The sequence below is a fragment of the Chironomus tepperi genome, unplaced genomic scaffold (genome assembly GCF_022539635.2).
Source record: "Chironomus tepperi strain 1889 unplaced genomic scaffold, CSIRO-AGI_Ctep_v1 contig_364, whole genome shotgun sequence".
In the NCBI taxonomy this organism is placed as follows: domain Eukaryota; kingdom Metazoa; phylum Arthropoda; class Insecta; order Diptera; family Chironomidae; genus Chironomus; species Chironomus tepperi.
The window spans coordinates 111,934-133,018 of NW_027226486.1; the positions used below are offsets into that span (position 1 = coordinate 111,934).

At 31.8% G+C, this 21,085-nt stretch overlaps 1 protein-coding gene across 13 annotated transcripts in view; it reads right to left on the minus strand.

Annotated features, from left to right (window-relative positions):
* Positions 1–1,456: 1,456 nt before the first annotated feature.
* Positions 1,457–21,085, minus strand: part of cv-c (crossveinless c) — a 135,883-nt gene continuing 116,254 nt past the window's right edge. For all 13 annotated transcript variants that reach the window (XM_070646604.1, XM_070646611.1, XM_070646609.1 and 10 more), the window contains 6 exons: positions 13,195–13,361; positions 11,326–12,417; positions 10,542–10,621; positions 6,513–7,581; positions 5,657–5,836; positions 1,457–5,462 (listed from right to left, as the gene is read on the minus strand). In XM_070646604.1, coding sequence (XP_070502705.1) covers positions 5,375–5,462; positions 5,657–5,836; positions 6,513–7,581; positions 10,542–10,621; positions 11,326–12,417; positions 13,195–13,361 — 2,676 coding nt within the window. In that variant the 3' untranslated portion in view covers positions 1,457–5,374. The remainder of the gene's footprint in view (positions 5,463–5,656; positions 5,837–6,512; positions 7,582–10,541; positions 10,622–11,325; positions 12,418–13,194; positions 13,362–21,085) is intronic.

Genomic DNA, 21,085 nt, shown 5'->3' on the forward strand with positions numbered 1-21,085 from the left:
AAAGCTATAAAATTCTGGAGAAAAATTTATTCAAGTGGCTTTCCAACACATGTGCTAAGTTTATGCATATTAACTGTTTTTTATGGCTGACTTTCATCTGAATTAAGTTTGATCAGGTGACAGTTTTGTAGCAAATTTAATAAAATTTTCAAATTTTAATCTGAAAATGAACATTTTGAAGACATTTTGGATAAATTGTTGTCTTTGCTTGATATTTAGAGCAATTGAATAGCACAAGTTGTTTAATCGATCCAAAATCCAGCATCAGGCAGACGTGACTCTGGAATCGTACCGGATTTCAATCGAATTCGAGAGTCACGCCGACTTGTGGTTAGACTTTTGATCAAATAATCGATTTGTATTTTACGGGCAAGGTCTTTTAAGAATTATTGCAATTGAAAGTGAAGTTTATATCCATTGAAATGCCTATTTGTAGACTGAAATTGAAAGAAACAATATAAATTTGATAGATGAGATCCTTAAATTTGGTGTGATGGCTCGAACATTGTCGGTTCGAATCCCAAAATTCAATCAAGCCATAAATGCATGCTTTTTAATTTAAATTCCATGTAGGACGAATCTACAACTAGGAAATAGCTAAAAGGAGAATTAATAAGATTTATTAGTAAAGAGATTCATAAGAATGTTTAATCTGCTGCTTGGTTCAATACAATGATTAAAGATGTATTCGAACATCCCTCGGTAGCTAAGGAGTTAAGAGCAATTGTTATGTAAACGAGAGGTCCGTGGGTTCGAATCCCACTCTGACTATAGTAGTATGTAGAAATGTACTTGTTTTTATTGACACAAATAGATTAATGGATCCAAAATTCAGCTTCAAAGCGGTGATATTCTGGTTCAGAGTCACGTCGGCTTGGGCTGTATTATTGATAATGATAATCTTAGGTTCCAAATAATTAGAAAAGAAGACTCCCTGAAAACTGACTAAACTCAACAATTTTGATGGTTCCTACCTTGAAAAAGCAGTTCTGTTGCTTAACAAACAGAAATTGAGGTCATGACATTAGAATCAAAACTTTATCTTTATCTAGAAGTAATTATCTCCAATGAAATGGAAATATTTCTCACCTTTAAAAGTATTTCACTTCCTTGAAGCTAATTAAGGTCAATTAAATAATTTTTTGATAGAAAGATCAACCCAGAAGGTCATGCTTAAATTCTTAGATCTTTGAATAGATGAATTCATACTGAATTTTAAATAAGTTTTGGCAATGACCCCTAAAACAATAAACATATTTTTTCTCACGAATCATCCAGTCACAGACACAAATTAAGCCTGAAAATAAGATACTGAAAATACTCACCTTTCATATCAATTCCTTTATCTTTATGTTTCATATTTTTATGACTTTATATCGCTATCTTGCAACATTGAGTGTCTTTATGAATGATTACCGTAAAATTTGGTGCTAATGGGCTTACAAAATACAGAACATTCTGAGATATTTCAGTAGAATTTTTAGTTTTATTTCATTTTTTAAATTTGATTTTTTTTTTATTCTTTTTTAAAGAAACAGCAGCAAAAAAATAATAATTTTTTTAGTCTTATAAAATTAACACTTAAACTTAAAAGTTTATACATTTATTTGGTAAGATTAGAATTTGAATTCTTTACATTCAATTCAAGGTTTTTTTGCATCATCAACTCATTTCCCGACCTGCACAAGTTGCTCATGGCAGTCAATACGTTGCTATATGGCAATATTCATGTTAACTGCCATCAGACATTGTGGATTGTAAAAGAGCTCGAACTTTCCTTACTTTCATTGCCAACTGTGATCCATGACCTCCCTCAGATGTCACCTAAAGCTGGTTCTATCGCCGACTTCCGCCTGCCAATTGTCAATACCAAATGCAATGCTGTCTCCCCAATCGGCACTCTTTGAATTGCCACAACGGCGACGAGATAGTAATCCAGTTGTTTTCGCCAAGTGGATGCTACTTGGTTCCTAGTAATCTACTATCTCGTCGCCGTTGTGGCAACATTTCAAATAGTGCCGATCAAGCTCTATCGACAGCTTCTTTCCAGAAGTTCTTCGGACTACCACAAGCTCAATTCTCGCATAAACCCCAGAATTGCATTTGATGTGGATAATTGACATTCGGAAGCCGGTACAGTCGATCTTTACGGCCATCGAAGTGAGTAAGTAAGAATTGCCACTTAATTGCCATGAACATCTTATGCCGATCGGGACTTTGCTGACGATGAAGCTTTGACTTTAAAGAATGTTCCTTGGGACTTTCCGACATCATTAACTGACGGTAATTGCAATTAATCGATTCTGATGAATTATCTGATTGAGAATGACTGGACATTAATTGACTTTAATCATGGCATGAGTTGATGATTTTTATAAATGAAATTGATTTAATTTTATTATGAATATTCATTGTTTTTTTTTTTTTTTTTTGATTATTTGTAATGTAATACTTTGTTGTGTATATATATGATAGATTGTTGTGAGTTATAATTGGATTAGAGATGGGATGTTATATTGAATACTATAGTCATGTGACATATCTGTGAGTCATGAAATGCTGTATTGAGATTGGGGGAATTTTCGAGGCACAACAAAAATTGGTGGAATTTGAAGGTAAGGACGTCGGAGCGCTTCTTCTGGAGCCTTCAGAATTTAGTACTGTCAACTATGTTTGGAGGATCCAGGTTCCCCTAAATCATTGTCATTTTAAAATTGGTATCTTTGTTGTACTTCTATCTATTGATTCTATCAATCAAGAATTAATCTCAGGGTAATACAGAGGGGCGCTATTGAGAGACAAAACCTGACTTTGCCTCTGATCAATCCCTAATCGGTTTCCTATTCTCGATCAATTGTCATAAATCAACATCTACACAGATTTGTAAGATGTATATTCCAAACTAGACCTCTTCCACAAATATCAAATCAACTTTAAGTAAGAAATTCGACCATGAACCACAGGCATGCTTTTTCTTCATGTAAATGCACCGGCTGTAGTTTCAAGCTGTGCGATTATAGTTCGAGCCCTAGTTTAGACACAAATCCTATTTTCAATATTATGCGCATGCGTATAATCTACGAAAACCAGTAGGATTTGATAGGAATTGAACTTGCATCTTTATAAGTTTGACAACTAAATTTAGGATTTGAACTCAAATATCCTGCTTTTTCTGAATGTAAGTCTCATGCTAGTACGAATGTGCTATTAGGGTTGATATCATTATTAAGGATTTATCCTATTATTAAGATGACGATCTTCAAGGGGTCATTTATGATGTCATGATCTTGGGAGAGTAGTGAGTGGAAGGAGTGAGTCATTCAATTATTAACCAATGCTCTTGGTTGGTAGCTTGCGTTCCGTAACAAATGAACAGCTCCTACCTAATAAGACAATTACTAAATATTTTTATAATCCAGTCATTTCAATAAATTCCAAGAATTATCGATTTTAAATGCCAAATATGGTGAAATTCAGGTTCAAATTAACATCTTTAATTTCACCATATCCATCTCCATTCTTAATCCTCTACATTATTCATGCTATTCCATTCCTATTCTTAAATTTCATAACAAAATTCTTTAAAATCAAAGCTTCATCGTCATTTATTTAAATTATTCTCATTTATTCCATAAACATTTTTATTTTTTTCGGGAACTTACTTCCACAAATTAATTTCTTCTTTATATCCATTATTAATATTCTTTTTTTTGTTTATATTATGACCCATATTGAGGAAATTTAATGACTAGTGAATGTTTATTTACTTTTAAAACTGATTAAATATCGCTGAATTTTGGATTTCTTTCATTATAATTACGTATTCATATTTCTGTTAATTGCTTTGCATTTTCGGATGCTTAATCATCAACACATCCGTAGATTCTTGGGTTAAGGTTCTTACATTAACATTTAATAAGTTTTTTTTTTTGTTGATATAAATAGAAAATTATTTAATTTGATGAGAGATGTTTCAAGTTTTTTTTCAATGAGTATTATTACGTACATGATGTATAACAAATAATAAATGGTTATCAGTTCCAGTATGTACATCAATGAATAATTTCTAAACAAATCGCATGCATTTATCCCGATCTGCACAAATTATTCAAGTGACTACCATTTGACATCCTGGTGACTGTCACATGGCATCTATGTGGCTGTCACATGGAAATAATGTGGCTGTCACATTTCATTATTGTGGCTGTCACATGGCATTCATGTGACTGTCATATGGCGTCCATGTTGCTATTATGCAACATCCATGTGGCTGTCTTGTAGCATCTATGTGACTGTCATGTACCATCCATATGGCTGTCATATCGCGTCCATGTGACTGTTATATGTTAACCAAGAGACTGCCAAATGGCGACCAAGAGACAAGTTAACTGCCACTCTGATGCCATGTAACCGCCACATAGACTCCCATCAAAACCATGTTCCCCTCGGGCTTAATTCCGATTAATTTAAATTTGTAAATAAGTAATAAACATTTCAAAAAAAGATGTGTTATTGCAAACGAGTTTTGATGAGTTTGCATGCACGAAATGTTTGTTGCGAATACTTTTAGAAGTCATTTATTGACGCAAACTGGATTGACTGTGTAAAATAAAATAAAAAATTGTTTATTGGAGGGGAGAATGATGACTTAATCTAATCTAATGAATTTTGATTGCTTTATGGCTGACGGTAAGCGATAAGATGGCAATAAAAGGTTGTCTCTTGTGTGATGTAGATTTTTGGAGGAGCTGTTTGGGGGGGAATGTACAGTTATTATGTAACATTGGGGGGTATTGGGGCTCTTAATTCCCCGGGGTGGGGGGTCAGTTCCAAAAAATCAATGTTCTACGGTCCGTAATGAGCCAATTGTCCCTTGGATGGCCTCACAATGACAGCAATGAATGCAGCTGCCTTGACAGCTGCTTCTGGCCCATTCTTCCTGTCAAAAATGAATTTTGCTGCACTGTGCTGTCCCTTGTCAGCTCCTATTTCATCATTATTTGCAATACCTTAATTCCAGCCAACAAAATCAATCAAAATTCACGATCAGATTAAATTTCAATTAAAAGCAGTCACAAAAGCTAAATCCGCAACTGCTTCTCTATTGTTTTCGATTGGAATAAGACAAGGATTGGTCCCACAAATTACAATTTATAAGCATTTTATGTACGAATGTCGCGGTATAAAATATAATATAATAAAAAAAAAATTAAGACTCGGTTCTCAGGTAACTCAGCGAATACAAAACATTATTTTTATCCATTTTCTATTCAATTCTTTTATCTAATCTAAGATTAACTTAATTAATTTAATTAATGATTTAACAAACAAAAAGTTGTGACTTAATTTAATTTATAATTTTTTTCATTAATTCCTATTTAATTTTCAGTCCATCTCGAATTCGTGCCAAATTCAGTGCACAAATGTATCCAAAGTTCTTGTACCATTCGATCGTTCGTCCCCTAAAAGAATCGACAGCAACAAAAAAGAAACAGAAACAGAAGTAAAATCAATTAATAATGTTAATTAATCAAATTTGTCTTGCTGATCAGAACCGACCATGCAATTTAATTGTCTTCAAAACTTAATTCCGTTTCAGTCAGAATCAATTTTTATCAATTAAGAAATTTAAAATAGCAATCAATCAAAGACTTACTTTGTGTCAACCCGTGCTAAATGCATGACTCTCGATTTTCCATTTCCAATTGGCTCAATTAAATAGCGACTAGCTAGTACAACACCACGTACGCCACTTAGTAATAGTGGTGCGCCTGGATGTTCGATTGATATTTCGACTGTTACGCATGCTCCGCGTGGCAGGTCTGTGCATGAAGTTCTGGAAAAGTTAGGGATATAATGATTAGGTTGCTGAAAATTGATGGATTTACTATAAGATGCGAAAAATTGAAGCAAAAGGCTTTGCATTCATTATTAGATGCAGAAAATTGAAGCAGAAGGCTTTGGCTTCATTACAAGATGCAAAAAATTGAAGCAGAAGGCTTTGACTTCATTATAAGATGCAAAAAATTGAAGCGGAGGGCTTTGACTTCATTATAAGATGCAAAAAATTGAAACAGAAGGCTTTGACTTCATTATAAGATGCAAAAATTGAAGCAGAAGTCTTTGGACTTATTATTAGATGCAAAAAACTGAAGCAGAAGGCTGTGGATTCATTATTAGATGCAAAAAATTGAAGCAGAAGGCTTTGGATTCGTTATAAGATGCTGACATTGTAGATATTGAAGCAGACTACTTTTGCATCACCATTTAATGCTTCAATTGATGCAGAAAATTGCAAAACCTCCAAAATTAGCTTAAAAAGCACTTTATTTCCACTTAAAAAATTCATTTCAATTTAAAATCAGCAACAATGTCCAATTTAAAATAAGAAAGTTAAATTCTCAGCATTAAAAGTTTTTCAATTTCCTTTCAAAATAAAATTATCGACAGCATTAAATAGTTTAATCCATCAGAAAAATTAAAATTAAAAATTTCACCACCCTTTCACTTACCTCAACACACAATAATCGGTAACAATGTGTCCAGAACTGCAGGCATATTGAAAGACATCACTGCTGCTATCAAGCTGCTCAATCACTCTCATTTTAAGCAATTGCTTATCCCATAAATGACGTTCCTTCGTTATACGACTCATAATTGTTATTGGATTTGCATCAACTTCCGTTACACATTTCCATAATTTTAATGGATGTCCATCGCCAACTTTACGATAATAAATTTCAGTAAGTGAATCAAATGAATTTATTGAAATCCATCCACGTGATTTTTCACGTCCTTCCTTAATCGTTGCCTTAACACACTCATATAAATACGAACGCCAATTTGATAATTGAACAGCATCGCCAAGTGCCTCAAGTGTTACTGGACGTGACTCTTCCATATAACTAAAATTACATCGATTGATTTTATCGCATGTGATGAAAAAGACTTTTTTGAAGTTCATGATTAAATATGTCAGACATTGTGACGATGCACGATTTGCGTCTAAATCTTTTGCATCAGGCACGCCAGTTGCACGCTTACGTCGAGGCGATGCGGTAGGTGTATTACTATGAACGCCATTCTGAAAGATGCTTGGTGCAAGGCATACGGCTAAATTATTCGGTGACATTTGATTGTATTCGGATTTGGCAGCAACTTGATGTAGGAACTCGAGGAGCATTAGTAGAACTTCTCGATTCTCGTCGGGTAGTAATAGAATTGCTGACTGCAGTGCCTCAAACTTAACTTCCGCTGGTAAATATTGAAAGATTGATACAAATGTATCACATAATTTGGTTGTGAGTAGTGACTCGGGCAGGTCTCTAAAATACTGCTTAACAACATCAGCCACGTCATACGCTTGCTGATCTTCAAAGATTTTAATTATATTCTCATCCGTTTGATCGATTGATGTCTTTAATTTAGCAATTCTCGATTTCACACCTGACTTGCGAAATATTCCAACCTGATCCAATGCATTTATTTTGAGCCATGTGAGAGCGGCTTGAATGCCTTTCGGCAATGTGTGTCCGGTCTTTTGTAAAATGACAGAAAATGGTACGCCAAATACTTTTTTATCTGAAAATAAGAAAAAGGAAATAAAGATTTTGAGAAATCTGGTAATTTATAGTGTAAATTCAGGGAGTGGGCAACCTTTGTGGTACGGTACACCATGACACACTTGTATAGCGCGGCATACTAGTGTACCACCAAAATGACATGAGCCGAATGTAAAAATGCACAGAACTATTTAAAATATAAGGTTTTGGTCGACGCCCACAATCAAAGTGTGCCGCAGATCAAAGGTTGCCCACCCCTGGAGTAATTATTATATTATTTTTGGGAAGCTTGTTGTCTCGATTGGAGTTGACATTTTGACTGACAAATCTGAATTTACAATGTTAAGCTGTAATTTTGCTGAATTTATTCCCAATTTTCTCGCCAAAATTTAAGTAAACAAACAGATTCAGTCACTAAAATGCGTTGTGTCCCATCAAAATTGAAGCCTCAATCGTTCAATTTATGAAATTTTCTCATCCCAACAAGACATTGAAATTGTCAAGAAAGCGAAAGAGATGAATTGAAGAATTTATTAAACAATTTTATTGGACAGACGCATGGTTCAGCATGCTGAATATCAAAAAATTTCTTTTCTCTCCCTTTTGTGTCTTAAAATTAATTCGATGATTATTCAGTTTCGACATATTCGCGAATTCAAAAATAATTATGGGATGCTGAAGGGTATGATTTAAGTATATAAAATTTTTTTTTGTGCCTCTTAAATTGTAATTTTGACACTTTTTCCCTTGGACTTTCCCCGGCAATTGAAGATTAAAGATATTAAGTGAAATATTCTTTAATGTGGTGCACGCAGCAGAGCTATAAGTCAGGCCAGTTTTGACAGAATGTTTATTTATGCGGAATTTATGGACTCGATTTTAATTTGCTTGGATTATTATGACTTGAAGGATTTAAGCCGATCATTTTTTTTATTGCATCTTGCTTGGATTGCTTGGGCTTTATTGTATTGGGAATTTAATGCTTTTTTTTTTGGGTCTTAAAAATTGAGGAATGGATATTTTTGTTGTTTTTAATGATGCAGAGCTTTTACGTAATGTTTTGTGTCTTTGATGCAGAAGGTTTTGCATCTTGGATTTTAAATTTTTATAATTTTGTCACTTTTTGCTTCAAAGATGCAAGCTTCAGGATTAAAGATGCAAACTTTAGCGTCAAAGATGCAAACTTAAGTTCCAAAGATGCAAACTTAAATGTCAAAGATGCAAACTTTATCGTAAAAAATGCAAGCTTCAAGATTAAAGATGCAAACTTTAGCGTCAAAGATGCAAACTAAAGCATCGAAGATGCAAATTAAATAAAATTGTAAATTTTACGCCTCAGAGATGCAACTTTTAGCATCAAAGATGCAAACTTTAGCATTTAAGATGCAAACTAAAGCGTAAAAGATGCAAAATTTAGTTTCAAAGATGCAAACTTTAGGATTAAAGATGCAAACTTCAGCATTGAAGATGCAAACTTCAGCGTCAAAGATGCAACTTTTTGCATCAATTTTTAACATTTTGTTGCATTTTTTGTCCTTCAATTTCCATTCAGACTGTAAAAACGTCAAAAAAGCCATAATCATTACAATGTTCCATAAAAAATTCCAATAAACCTTTCGCGAAAATCCATCAAAAATCACTGACAGCCTTTTACTTCCAATATAATCAATCATGACTTTCATAAATTGCATTTAATCCTTTCCACCTTTTCATTAAATTATTGGACATGGCGAGAACGTGTGACATTCTATAAATCTGTACAATTATGACAATCTGTCAACTATTAGTCAACGTCCATTGATGTAAAGATTAGTTGGTGTCAATTTGTCGGTCTTTTATTGCCACAAATAATAAAAAATAATTGTTGACAAAAAAAAAGTAAAGCCAAACAAAAGCAGCACTAACAACAAAAAAATTAGAGTTGACAAGTGTCACACCCAACATGGAGAGAATTGAATTACGTAAGTAAGCATGTACATGTAGATTATGGAAAATAACAACAAATTGGATTAACTATTTAATGTATTTATTAGGGTTGACTATTCGGTGATTTTCTCTTTTATATTAAATGGATAGAGATGTAAATAAGGCATTATGGACTATATTTGGACTAGATAGACTCAATTTGAATGTACCACATTTTGCATCAACAGGTTTAAAGCTGAATAAACACTGAACTGTGTGAATTTTTGAGTAAATTTGTTATCGACTATTTTGGAAGTAAAATTGAGTTTTGTTATGCTTGCAATAAATTAGGGTTAATTTATAGGATTTGAATTATTGCCGACCAGACTGAGATGATTTCATCAAGGCTGAATCAGTTGTGATTCTTGAAAGACTAACGATCAGAGTATGCTTTGGCAGACAATCATAAATTTCAATTGACCGGTTTTAGGTTTAGCTGTTTGCTATAGTAGTATATCCGAAAAGCACATGGTAGAGGAATGACGAGCAACCCAGAATCAAGTCGAATGACCAATGAACAAAGTCACGAAGAATACAAGACTTGACAGCTGAATCAGTTTTCAAAAATTAAATTTCCGTTAATTTTTGAATTTGAAAAAGTCGTTAATTTTAGAATCTTAACAAATTGTCGATTTTTGAATTTCAAAAAGTCGTTAAATTATGAATTTCATACTTATGAAGATAGCAAGCATGTGCCAACCATATAATACGTATTGTGTCTATCGGTCTCAATAAATCGAAAACATCCAGCAATTTCGCAATACTCGAAAAATCCGCCCATAAAAGTTCGCTTCCTTCAGCTTCATTAAAATCTTTCCAATCGATTCACCCAAAAAACCTCCCCACATTCACTTTTTTCTCACTTTCAAGTTACAAAAAAGTGATTTCATCATCAATTTCACTGAATTTATTATAATTCATAAGTATTCAAATGTTGTGTTTACATTCAGCCATAAACAGAATAACACGAGTGAAATGATGACTCATCTTCATCTTCATTGACTCATCGCTTACCTTTATAATCGGGTGTTTTAATTTTCTTGATGAATTTTGGTAGTTCCCAATTCCAGCCAGTCCGATGTGTCGGGCAATATCTGTGTTGAGTGAGAAACAGAAAAATTATAATAAATTCATCATTTGGATGTTTGTGAATAAATTAAGAATGAGCGGAGGTTTAATAGCGATAATTTTTTCAAGAATTGAGCATGAGGTAATGTGATTGATGTGCTTAGACTGGAATAATGGGGGAATTTTTAAGTTAAATTCAAGGAATTTTTGAATTAAAACTGACTAAAATGTCTTTAAATGATGTGATTCAAGTTTGAGATTTTAACGGTCATTTGGAATTTGAATTTTTATGTTCATTAGAGTTTTGAATCCTAAAGGTCGTCTAAAATTTGAATTTTACCGGTCATTTGAGATTTGAATTTAAACGGTCATTTGGGATTTAAATTTTAACGGTCATTAAAAATTCAAATGTTGAACTTTGAAATTCAACGGTCATTAAAAATTCAAATTTTGAACTGTTTTGAACTTTAAAATCTAAACAAAGTTCAAAGCCAACTAAGCATGAAAATTTCATCACAAATCTCAAAACAAACTGCAAATTGACCATGAAAAATCGCAAAAAGCACATCGTGCGCTACGCCATTATCACATCACTAGTCATTTCCAACTCAATCTTTTTAAAAACAAGACATCTCACATTTTTTCCCCGCAATTCTCATTCACATATTCATTTTGATTAAATTTGTCATGCAAATCATCATCATCAATAACAATTTTTACAAGCCTATACCTTTCCATGTAACCCGTTAGTGTGACTAGTGCAAGCTTTCTCAGCTTTTCAATTTGCCCACAACTTAATTTACATAGTGACACGCCTTCGACGTCATTAAAATCACGCTTTGTATTTGTTGTTGCACGAAAACTATGCCATCGCACTACTGAACTACTCTTGGCTGATGCTTGTACATCCTGAGCGTTATCATTACAGTCAGTTGAATGTCTAACGGCGCTTCTCGATCGAAATATTCGACGTGATTTGAGATTCTCACGATAGCGATTTGAATCGCGACCTAAATTTAAGGAACCGCCACCGCCACGTGCTATCGTGTTTGCCTTTTGGCTTCCTTTTGATGACTTCTTTTTCGTTTGTGAACGTGATACATGACATGCTTCTGTATCAGATTGTGCACCACTTATTGTCGCATCATCATGCTTCTTATGATGATGATGGAAGTAACGTCCAATTGGTGACAATTTCTTTTCAGCACTCTCATTACTTGAGTCCAGGCTGACCTCACTACATAATGATGATGAGTCATCAGCATTTGGTTGCTGTTGCTTCCGCTGTTGTGTTGATGTCGTTGAGAAAAAGTGCAATGGACTTGTACGAGATGCCGGATGACCTTTACGATATGGTGATAAATGTTGACCAAACATGGTAGCGGAATGTGAGTCTGTCGTTGGACATATTTTTGGATCAGCAAATAAAAATAACGGTGTTGGTGAGCTGTTGACGGGACTTCCAACAAGTGGCGATGTTGTACTCGATCGGCATGTCTTGATGTCTTTTGATGATGATAAATTTTGAAATTTTTCATGTAATTGCATTATGTCTAAGTGCACTGGACCACTAATTACGACACCTTCACGATTCTTTTTCTTCTTGCGACGTGACTTAATTGACTCCACACGTCGTAAAATATTTTTTGCTCCATCTCTCAATCTCTCACTTCCCGATCGTTTAAGATTATTATTTATATTATTATTGCTATTATTATTAGCCTGTGGTGAGTCTTGTGCTGTTGCTTGTGAGTTGACAGCAGGTGGCACTGACAAATAATTGGCAGTAACTAAGTTCATATGCGGTACATTTAATTCGAATCTATCAAATTGTCGGCGCAAAAAGGAGGAAGAAATAAGAGAAAAATAAGAAAAAAAAATAGATATAGAATGAATAATTTCCAATTAACACATTTGTAGCACTAATTCATTCACTCTCACTTCAGGAATGGATGTATGATAATATGTATGCAGTCACACAATGTTGCTCAGGTTTGCATGTACTTTGAGGTTATAAGTTATCAGGTGATATATATTATGAAATTCAAGTTAAAAGTGACAATTTCAGCTTAGTTGTGCTTATTAGAGCTGAGATCAAGCTTAATAGACCTGAATTCGAGTCAATTTAGCTGAATAATGCTGAATTCAGCACAAATCAGCTGAGTTACGCTCAATAATGCTGAATTCAGTTGATTGAGCTGAGTTGTGCTTACCAGAGCTGAATAATATTTAAATCAAAAGATGTTTTGCTGAATAAAGGAAGATTGGGCTTAATAGTACTGAATTCAGCAGAATTGTGTTAAATTTAGCTGAATAGTGCTTGTTTGAGCTTATTATTGATGACTTTTGATATAATTCTTTACAAAATTATCATATTCAGCACTATTTAGCCGTATGTCTCCAAAACTCTAATCAATTCAGCTAAATAAGTATCAACTTGCTGCATCTAATGCTCTTATTCTCTGATTCAGCACTGAATTGACAACAATCAACCACAATATCCATTAACCTGCGTTTCATTCCATCCATTTCCTATCAAATACACACAAAACTCTCACTAAGCATAATAATACCCAACAATTTCACTGATTCTACTTACTCTTCAGGCGTTGATTCGCGTGATGATGTTTTCGATGTCTCACCCTTTGGCAAATTCAAACTCAATGGTCCCATTTCACCAACTCTCGACCATCGTCGTATTTCCGGTTGAAATGTCCAATTTTTACTTAATGCACAAACGTCTTCATCCGAATCCTCGCGTCGTTTCTAAACGATATAAAGTATAGAAATGAGAAGAATTACTTTTATTATAAATTCATTAGAAAGCAATTGGAGGAAAGCAGAATATATATGAGTATATGTGCAGTTGTGGACGGCTGACAATTTGTAATAAATAATAAAAAAAATTTTCTCTCACTCTCGCTAATTCAGTTAGCATAGTTTTGCTGCCGTTACTGCTACTTATTACAATTTTCATGCTACATAAAGTCATATGATATTATGAGTGTGGAGCTGCAATAAAATAGTCAACTTAATGCTGTTATTGCTCTCCACAGATGTTTCGTTGATTTACTATTTTTCCTCTCTTTTTTTTGTATATCCAGAATGTGGAGTTGGCGGTTAAGTGATATTTTGACGGCTTGTCTTGTCTTGTGATTTGTTTCTTTTATTTTATTCAGCATCACGTTTTAAATTATCTCAATTTAAATGACTGATGATTGGACTTGATATGATCGAGATCTGCTGGATTGACTAAGAATGCTGATTATTGTGGCAAGTGGAATGTTCTCGACTTGAATTTACATACTTTGAATAATCAGCAATTCAGTCAGTTTGATTTTTGTTAGATTGATGACAACTTGGAGGAGCAAGGAAGTCAGTCAATCGTATTGGTATTGACATGGACATGCTGATATTCTGGTAATTAGAATGATGGATTGGACTACTGATTTATTAGTTCTCTACAATTCATAGTGGATTAGCATAGGAACTAATCATAATCATCATCCAAACAGCACAACAGCCCCGCATTATTGCTTTACTATCTCGATACTGACGCTTTACCCCGACGCTGACGCTTTACCCCGACGCTGACGCTTTACCCCGACGCTGACGTTTTCCCCCGACGCTGTACTCCGCAGAGAAGAGCCTTAATATCAATATTTCACAATGCGCTCCAATCCAAAAATTCCCCGCCGTCACAAACTACATCAACTTCCAATCATGATCCCCATGTGCTTTATGTGCAACAAACTACATCCATAAATGGTTTTAAAGCACACTCTTTGAGTCAACTAAATAGTCAAGCGACAAAGCAATCAACGAACCAGTAGCATTTTTTCCATATCTTTCTCTCTCTCTCTCCTAACTTAATAAACATGAAATATGTAGACGAAATAGACATAAAAAAAAAATTGTTTCATTTCAAATAAAGCTGTCATTTTCATTGATTACACAAACACCTACAACAGCATGACACAATGTTAATTATGATTGACTAAATGACCTTTCACTACATGCCTTACTGCACATTATTTTACAAGTTTTTCCCCCATATTAAGCCTCAAAAAAAATTGTTTGAATACTTTTCAGCTTGTCATCTGCTCAATTCATTTTCTCTTTTCATATCGATCAATTTTGTGTATTTTATCGTACATTTTATAGATTGACCGTGATTAAATAACAAACAGGCAACTGCTGGTTAAATGACTGACTTGTTGTTGTTGAATTTTTATTATTTTTTTCACATCTGTTTCGCGCTTGTTGACGCATTATGCTTCTTTTTTTTCATGTAGTGGACATTAAAGCAGGTCATGTTATTTTAATAATTTACAAGGTTGAGAATTTGGTGATGAAGGCGCAGTTTGAGGAGTTGGAGATGATAAAGACAGAATTGACAAGGAAACAACGTTTACTTTGATTCAAAACCAAAGAAATCTTCCAAAAAACCGTTAAAAATTTGAAATTTGCCTGCAAAAAATTCAGGTTCAAATTTTGAACTTCATGAAAATGTAAACAAAAATTATCAAAATTCAATTCAAAAACGTGTTTTAAGTGAAAATTAATTAATTCAAGTGATTTCCAGTCAGTTCAACGTCCAATTAAGACTTTAAAATAATTTAGAAGCATAAATAGCTGATACAAAGTAAGTAGACACGACTTTTCTAACATTATTAATGAAAATCACTCCTAAATCATTGAAGCATCAACATAACAAAACGACAGCAATAACTCATTCACTCAGTTCCGACAAAATGTCTAACATTACATCAACCTTTCACCAACCAATCAAACAAATTACGCGATCTGCAAAATATATGCGTAAATTACAATTTACCGTGAATGAAGAAAATAATAATAAAATCCAAGAAAGACGCAAAAAAAAGAAGAAAAAGCACTGCTAGACTTTATGTCGGTTACAACCAACTTGAGACATGTTTTCTTGTTGCTCTTTTCATTTCACATTTACTATAAAATATTGTCAGATAAATTGCAATCGAGCCCTTTAAGAAATATTTTCACTCATGTCATAAATAAATTTACATTGGCACCTTCGGATTCATCGTAGCTCATTAAATATTCGCTGTGTACATTTATATTCATAAAGTGATGTCTCATCTCTCTCTCTCTCTCACACTTATTCGCGTGTGTATATGTCTGTACAAACTATAATGTCAACTTGTGTACTTATTTGCAAAAAAAATAAAACAACCGTAAGTTATAGGCTTGGCTTATAAAATTTATCATACAAGCTGTTTTGGTGACATCGATAAAACTTATTGCTTGTGCAATATTTCGAGTTCAATATTTTGTGTGTAAAAAAATAATTTACTACTGACTGCGTCTCATGAGCTGTTTTTGATTCATCTCTTAATTCCCTTATGTGTGTGACTTTTGAGACTCTTTATTGCCCTCCTACATTGTGACTGAATTATTCTTTTTCTTTATACATATCATTTTTTTTTTCGTTATTTGATTCTTTAATTGCTTTACATTAGTGAGTGATTTGAGATGGAAAATGGATAAGTCCATTTGATGGATGTAATAAGGGAGCTAAGTGCTCATGGACTTATTGTGTGTCCAACAATGCAAAAGTCAAAAGAAACTGACAGAATTTATCTAAAACAAGATCTAGCTTTTGAAAAACTCTAAAACCGGCAATGGGTCCTGGTGCGTTCTGCTCATTCGCAACATTGTAGACCTTCATATCTGAACGTTCCCTAAGGTTCTGATCCTCAATAAGACTAGCTCTAATTCTTACTAGGTAATCTAGCAGGTGAATGAGGATATTTGTGGGGATTTTTGACCTCCTATCCCAAACTCAACACCTATCACCCTCCATTTAAAAAATTTTTGGGATTTGAACCTCAAAATATAAAAAAAAATGTTTGATTCAGCTTCAAGAATTTAAGTTTAATCTTAGGTTTCGAACCTTTCAATTCAATATTCTTTTAATATTATTCCCTGTATTCTCAAGAACAGTTAATAAATTGCTAACAAATTTCCAACTTAAACTCCATCCAATGCCAACTCCAAACCATCCAATAATATAATTTTTATATTTTTTTTTTCTATCAACCTCACACAATCCATCGAGAATTTATGATCGTAGGCATTAATATAAGACAAGAAGAAGACATGTTTATGTCATTTTATGAAGAAAACTAAGCATCAAACTATCATGCTACTTAACTGAAAAATATGTCTTTATAGTCATAAAAAAAAATATTACATTGAGTGATTTTGAGAAGCTATTTGACTTAAGTGATATAAATTTTTTCTTCTACACCATGCGTTAAATGTCCAATAAAATAAAATGTTGGAACTATTTCTAGGGATTAAGTTTTAGTTTCACATCAGTTTTTTTAATGTCAATAAATGTATTTTTATAATTCAGACTCTTGAAGTTGGTGGTGCAGAGTTGAATTTTATGTGCAATTTAGCGATTTTAAGAATTTAAATTTTTAAAAAATTTAAATTTTGAATTTTAGTTTTTTAAAAACATATTTTTTTTTTATTTTTAAAAAGTTAATTTTCATTTTTTTTTAAAAATTTAAAATTTAATTAATTTTTAAAAATTTAAAAAATTGAAATTTAATTTGTAAAAATTGAAATTTTATTTGAAAAAATTGAAATTTAATTTGAAAAAATTAAAATTTAATTGGAAAAAATTGAAATTTAATTCAAAAAAAGTTGAAAAATTTAAAATTGTAGAAAAAAGTTAAAATCAAAAAATTTATTAAAAAAGTTAAATTTTCAAAATTTTCCAAAATTTCCAACTCTGCGAATTTTTCTAATATGCTACACCAAGTGCATGCAAAACTCATTTTATGATGATCGCATGAAAGAAAAATAATTGAGAGGAAGTTGGAAGGTTGTTAGACACCCTCGCATCACTAAAAACAGCAAACATTTTCCTTTAGAAAATCTTGATCAGTACAATATTTTACATAAAAATAGGAAATGTGATTTAATTTATTTTTAAACAGTCAGTAAAGGCAGGTGTCCATGAGATGGCAGTCTATGAATTGATAGAATGCGTTAGAAAGGAAGGAGAATTTGCATTATGCATATTTGGAGATGAATTTATGGAAATTAGGTCTAATAGAGAATGTTTTTAATTAATTATTGCGTGCTTAGTGACAGTGAAATTTTTTATGAGATAAAAGTTATTTGCTAGAAATTTCATTGAATTTATAAGAAAATTGTTATTTTTTTAAAATTTTATTGAAGCTGTAATGATTTTAAATAGCTTTATGAGTTGAAACTAATTATATGTTTTAGAATTAAAAATGCATTTAAATATGGAATTCTGTCAATTATAATTCAAAATTAAATTGAGTTGATAACTCAAATTGTAAGAATGTAGGGACATTATAAAGGAGATCCAGAGTTCGAATCTCATAAGTTATTTCATGAATATGAAATTTGGTTATAAGAGAAAAAATCTGCTATTTTTTGAAATTTTTAATTTTTTACGAAATTAAAATTTAAAAATTGATTTTAAATTTTTAAAATTTTTTGTAAATTAATATTTAAGTTCAAATTATTTAATAGTTGAATTTCAATTTTTTTAAAAAATATATTTAAATTTTTTAAAAACTTATTTTCAATTTTTTTTCAAATTTTTTTTTTTTTTTAAATTCTATGCTTAATTTTTTTAATGTTTTAAAAATTAAAATCAATAAAAAAATTAAATTTTTCCAATTATAATTATATTCTTTTTAAAATGACTAAATAATGATCCTATTTCAAAACATTATTTTCCACTCACAAATAGTCTAGCAAAAAAATTTCATCCAATCCAATTATTTTATAATAATTTATATTGTAAACACATTAAAAATTACAAACCAGATTAAATCTTGAACGTTCAATCATGAACATTAGGTTCATTCATAAACTAATGATTTATTAAAATGACAGTAAATTTAATTAACTGATCACTGACTGTGCTCACTTGCTGTGTATATAATTTAGCTTATTACAGCATTTTTAAAAAAAATTTGCAGTAATTTAAATTTGCAATACGCAATTTTAAAAGAAATTAAGTCATTTAAGTGCTGAAATTATTTCAACAGGTTTTTTAGGAATTTTTTGTGAAAATTATCACGTTTTGCGTGATTTTTGAGTCAAAACTAATTTATTTTGCTGTAATTTATGAAAAATTCAAATTTGTTGCTTAATTTTGAGTGATTTTGAATGATTTTTAATGAATTTCTCTGAAAAACTGCCAAATTGACTTCCCAGGAAAAGGTTCAAGTCCCAATTCTCAATATTCGCAAATTCCTAATCCAATAAGTCACTAAAACACAAAGCCATGCCGCTTCCATCAATCAAATGCAAATCCATTTCAAATGCAAACACTTCAAGCCCATTTAAATCTCATCTGCAAACAAATATCTCTGCCACACATGCAGAGCAAAAACACAAACCTACAATGAGTCCTCTTTAAGTACAAATTGTACAGAAAAAAAAATTTGTTATACAACTTGAAATAAATATTTTGATTTGTTTATGTAATACAATTGAAAATCATCTCATAACAAACTTTTTTTGTCATTTTCATTTTATTATTCAGTTTATGATGACTCAATCGCTAATTGAACACAGTAGTAGTAATTGCTCTGTATTGTGTTATGAAAGAAGATGATGCATGTAGAATTTAATGGAAATTTTGATTAGCTAAGCGCATTTTTTAGATTTAAAGTTGGTTACTTACTAAGTTTCAATTTATAAATCTTAAATTGTAAGGCCAACGAACTTTGAAAATTCAAAAAATCAAGTTTTTCGAAAAATTGCAGGAAATTCTTCCACTTCGAAAAGTTTTTTGCATTTTTTGAGTTAATTAAGATATATTTTTAAGCATTGAATAGTTTAATAGCATTAAATAAGTGGCAAAAGATGTTTACAATCAGTTCCATCAACAAAAAGTCAGTTTGAGTCTAAAATTTGAAATTTTCAGTTCTAACCACGTGTTTTTGATCATCAACTCTAATATTCCCTTGAATTAACCAATAAATCAACCAGACAAAGCGAAAAGCAAGCATTCTTATTAAAATGTAGCTAACTAGCTATATTTTTTGTTCAGTTCTTTCCATTTATTAGCTATTCTCTCATATTCTTCATTGTATAAAAAATTGAAATATCACTAAATTTACAAATGTAAAAAAGAACATTAATAAATTACATAGTGGAACGCATTGAATCTATTATTATTAATTTTCATTGCGCGCTCTGAAAAGCTCTGTAATTGTTATTGCCAGGGGGAATATGGCAGATATTGAGTGATAAAAATGCTGGATGAGAATTTAGTCTAATTAAATATTTTTTTCGTCAAAAAAGAGATATTGTTAATTATTTGATTGAAGGCTCTGGGATTTGAATTGAATGACTGACGACTATTTTGATGGGAATTGATGCTGGTGCTGAATGTTTTTATTCTGTTTATGGGATAATTGTTTTTAATAAATTAATTTATGGGGAGTAATTATTATTGTTCATTTATAGAATTAATTAAAAATGGAATGAATAAAACATTGTGCTGGATGTGTGGATAAATTGAAATTTTAGAGTCAAAAATTTAGGACAACCTCAAAATATTAGGAGATAACCTCAAAATTATAGTAAATAACCTCAAAATTCTGTTTTTTAACCTCATTATTCCAAAATTATGAATATTTTACCGTTTTCATCAATTTAACTGGAGGTAGTGATGACTTATAGGACATAACTTCAAAATTTTGGAACATAACCTCAAAATTTTACCAGATAACCTAAAAATTCTGCTATTTACTTCACTTTACAGAAATTTTTATTAATTAAACTGCAGTTGGTGATAATTTGTAGGACATAACCTCAAATTTTCAAAATATAACCTCAAAATTCAGCCAGTTTGAGGTTATCAAATGTCCAAAATTTTAATTTCGAAAACATAACCTCAAAATTCCAAAACTTTGAGGTTATGTCAAAAACTATGTCACTAAATTTCCCCCTATAAAATATTCAATTCCTCAAATCTAAATGACTATCTATAATTCCGATAAAAAACATTCAAAATAACAGCAAATAGATGTTGATTGAAAAGGTGGAATAAAGAGCAAGATCGAGTGAGGAAAAATAAAGGAATTAATAATAGTGAATTGTCAACTTTAATTCATGTTTATTTCAAATCTTTACAATTTTCAATCCATTTTAAACGTAAACGTTTAGTGGTAATAATGTAACATACAAAAATGTATCATTACGTGCCTCTTTTCAATATATGTACAATATATATATAGCGGCAAAAGATCATTGTGCATATATATCGTAATGTAGTTGTGCCACCATGCAGTCTACATGATGTAGCCGGATTGCCTTTTTATGTAGTCAAAGAGAGCACAAAACAATTTATAAAGTATTACATTAGTTATTTACTTATATTATTTTCGCGAAAAAAAAAAAATTATATGCCTATATCATGGCATTTGCAATCTCGTGTAAGATGA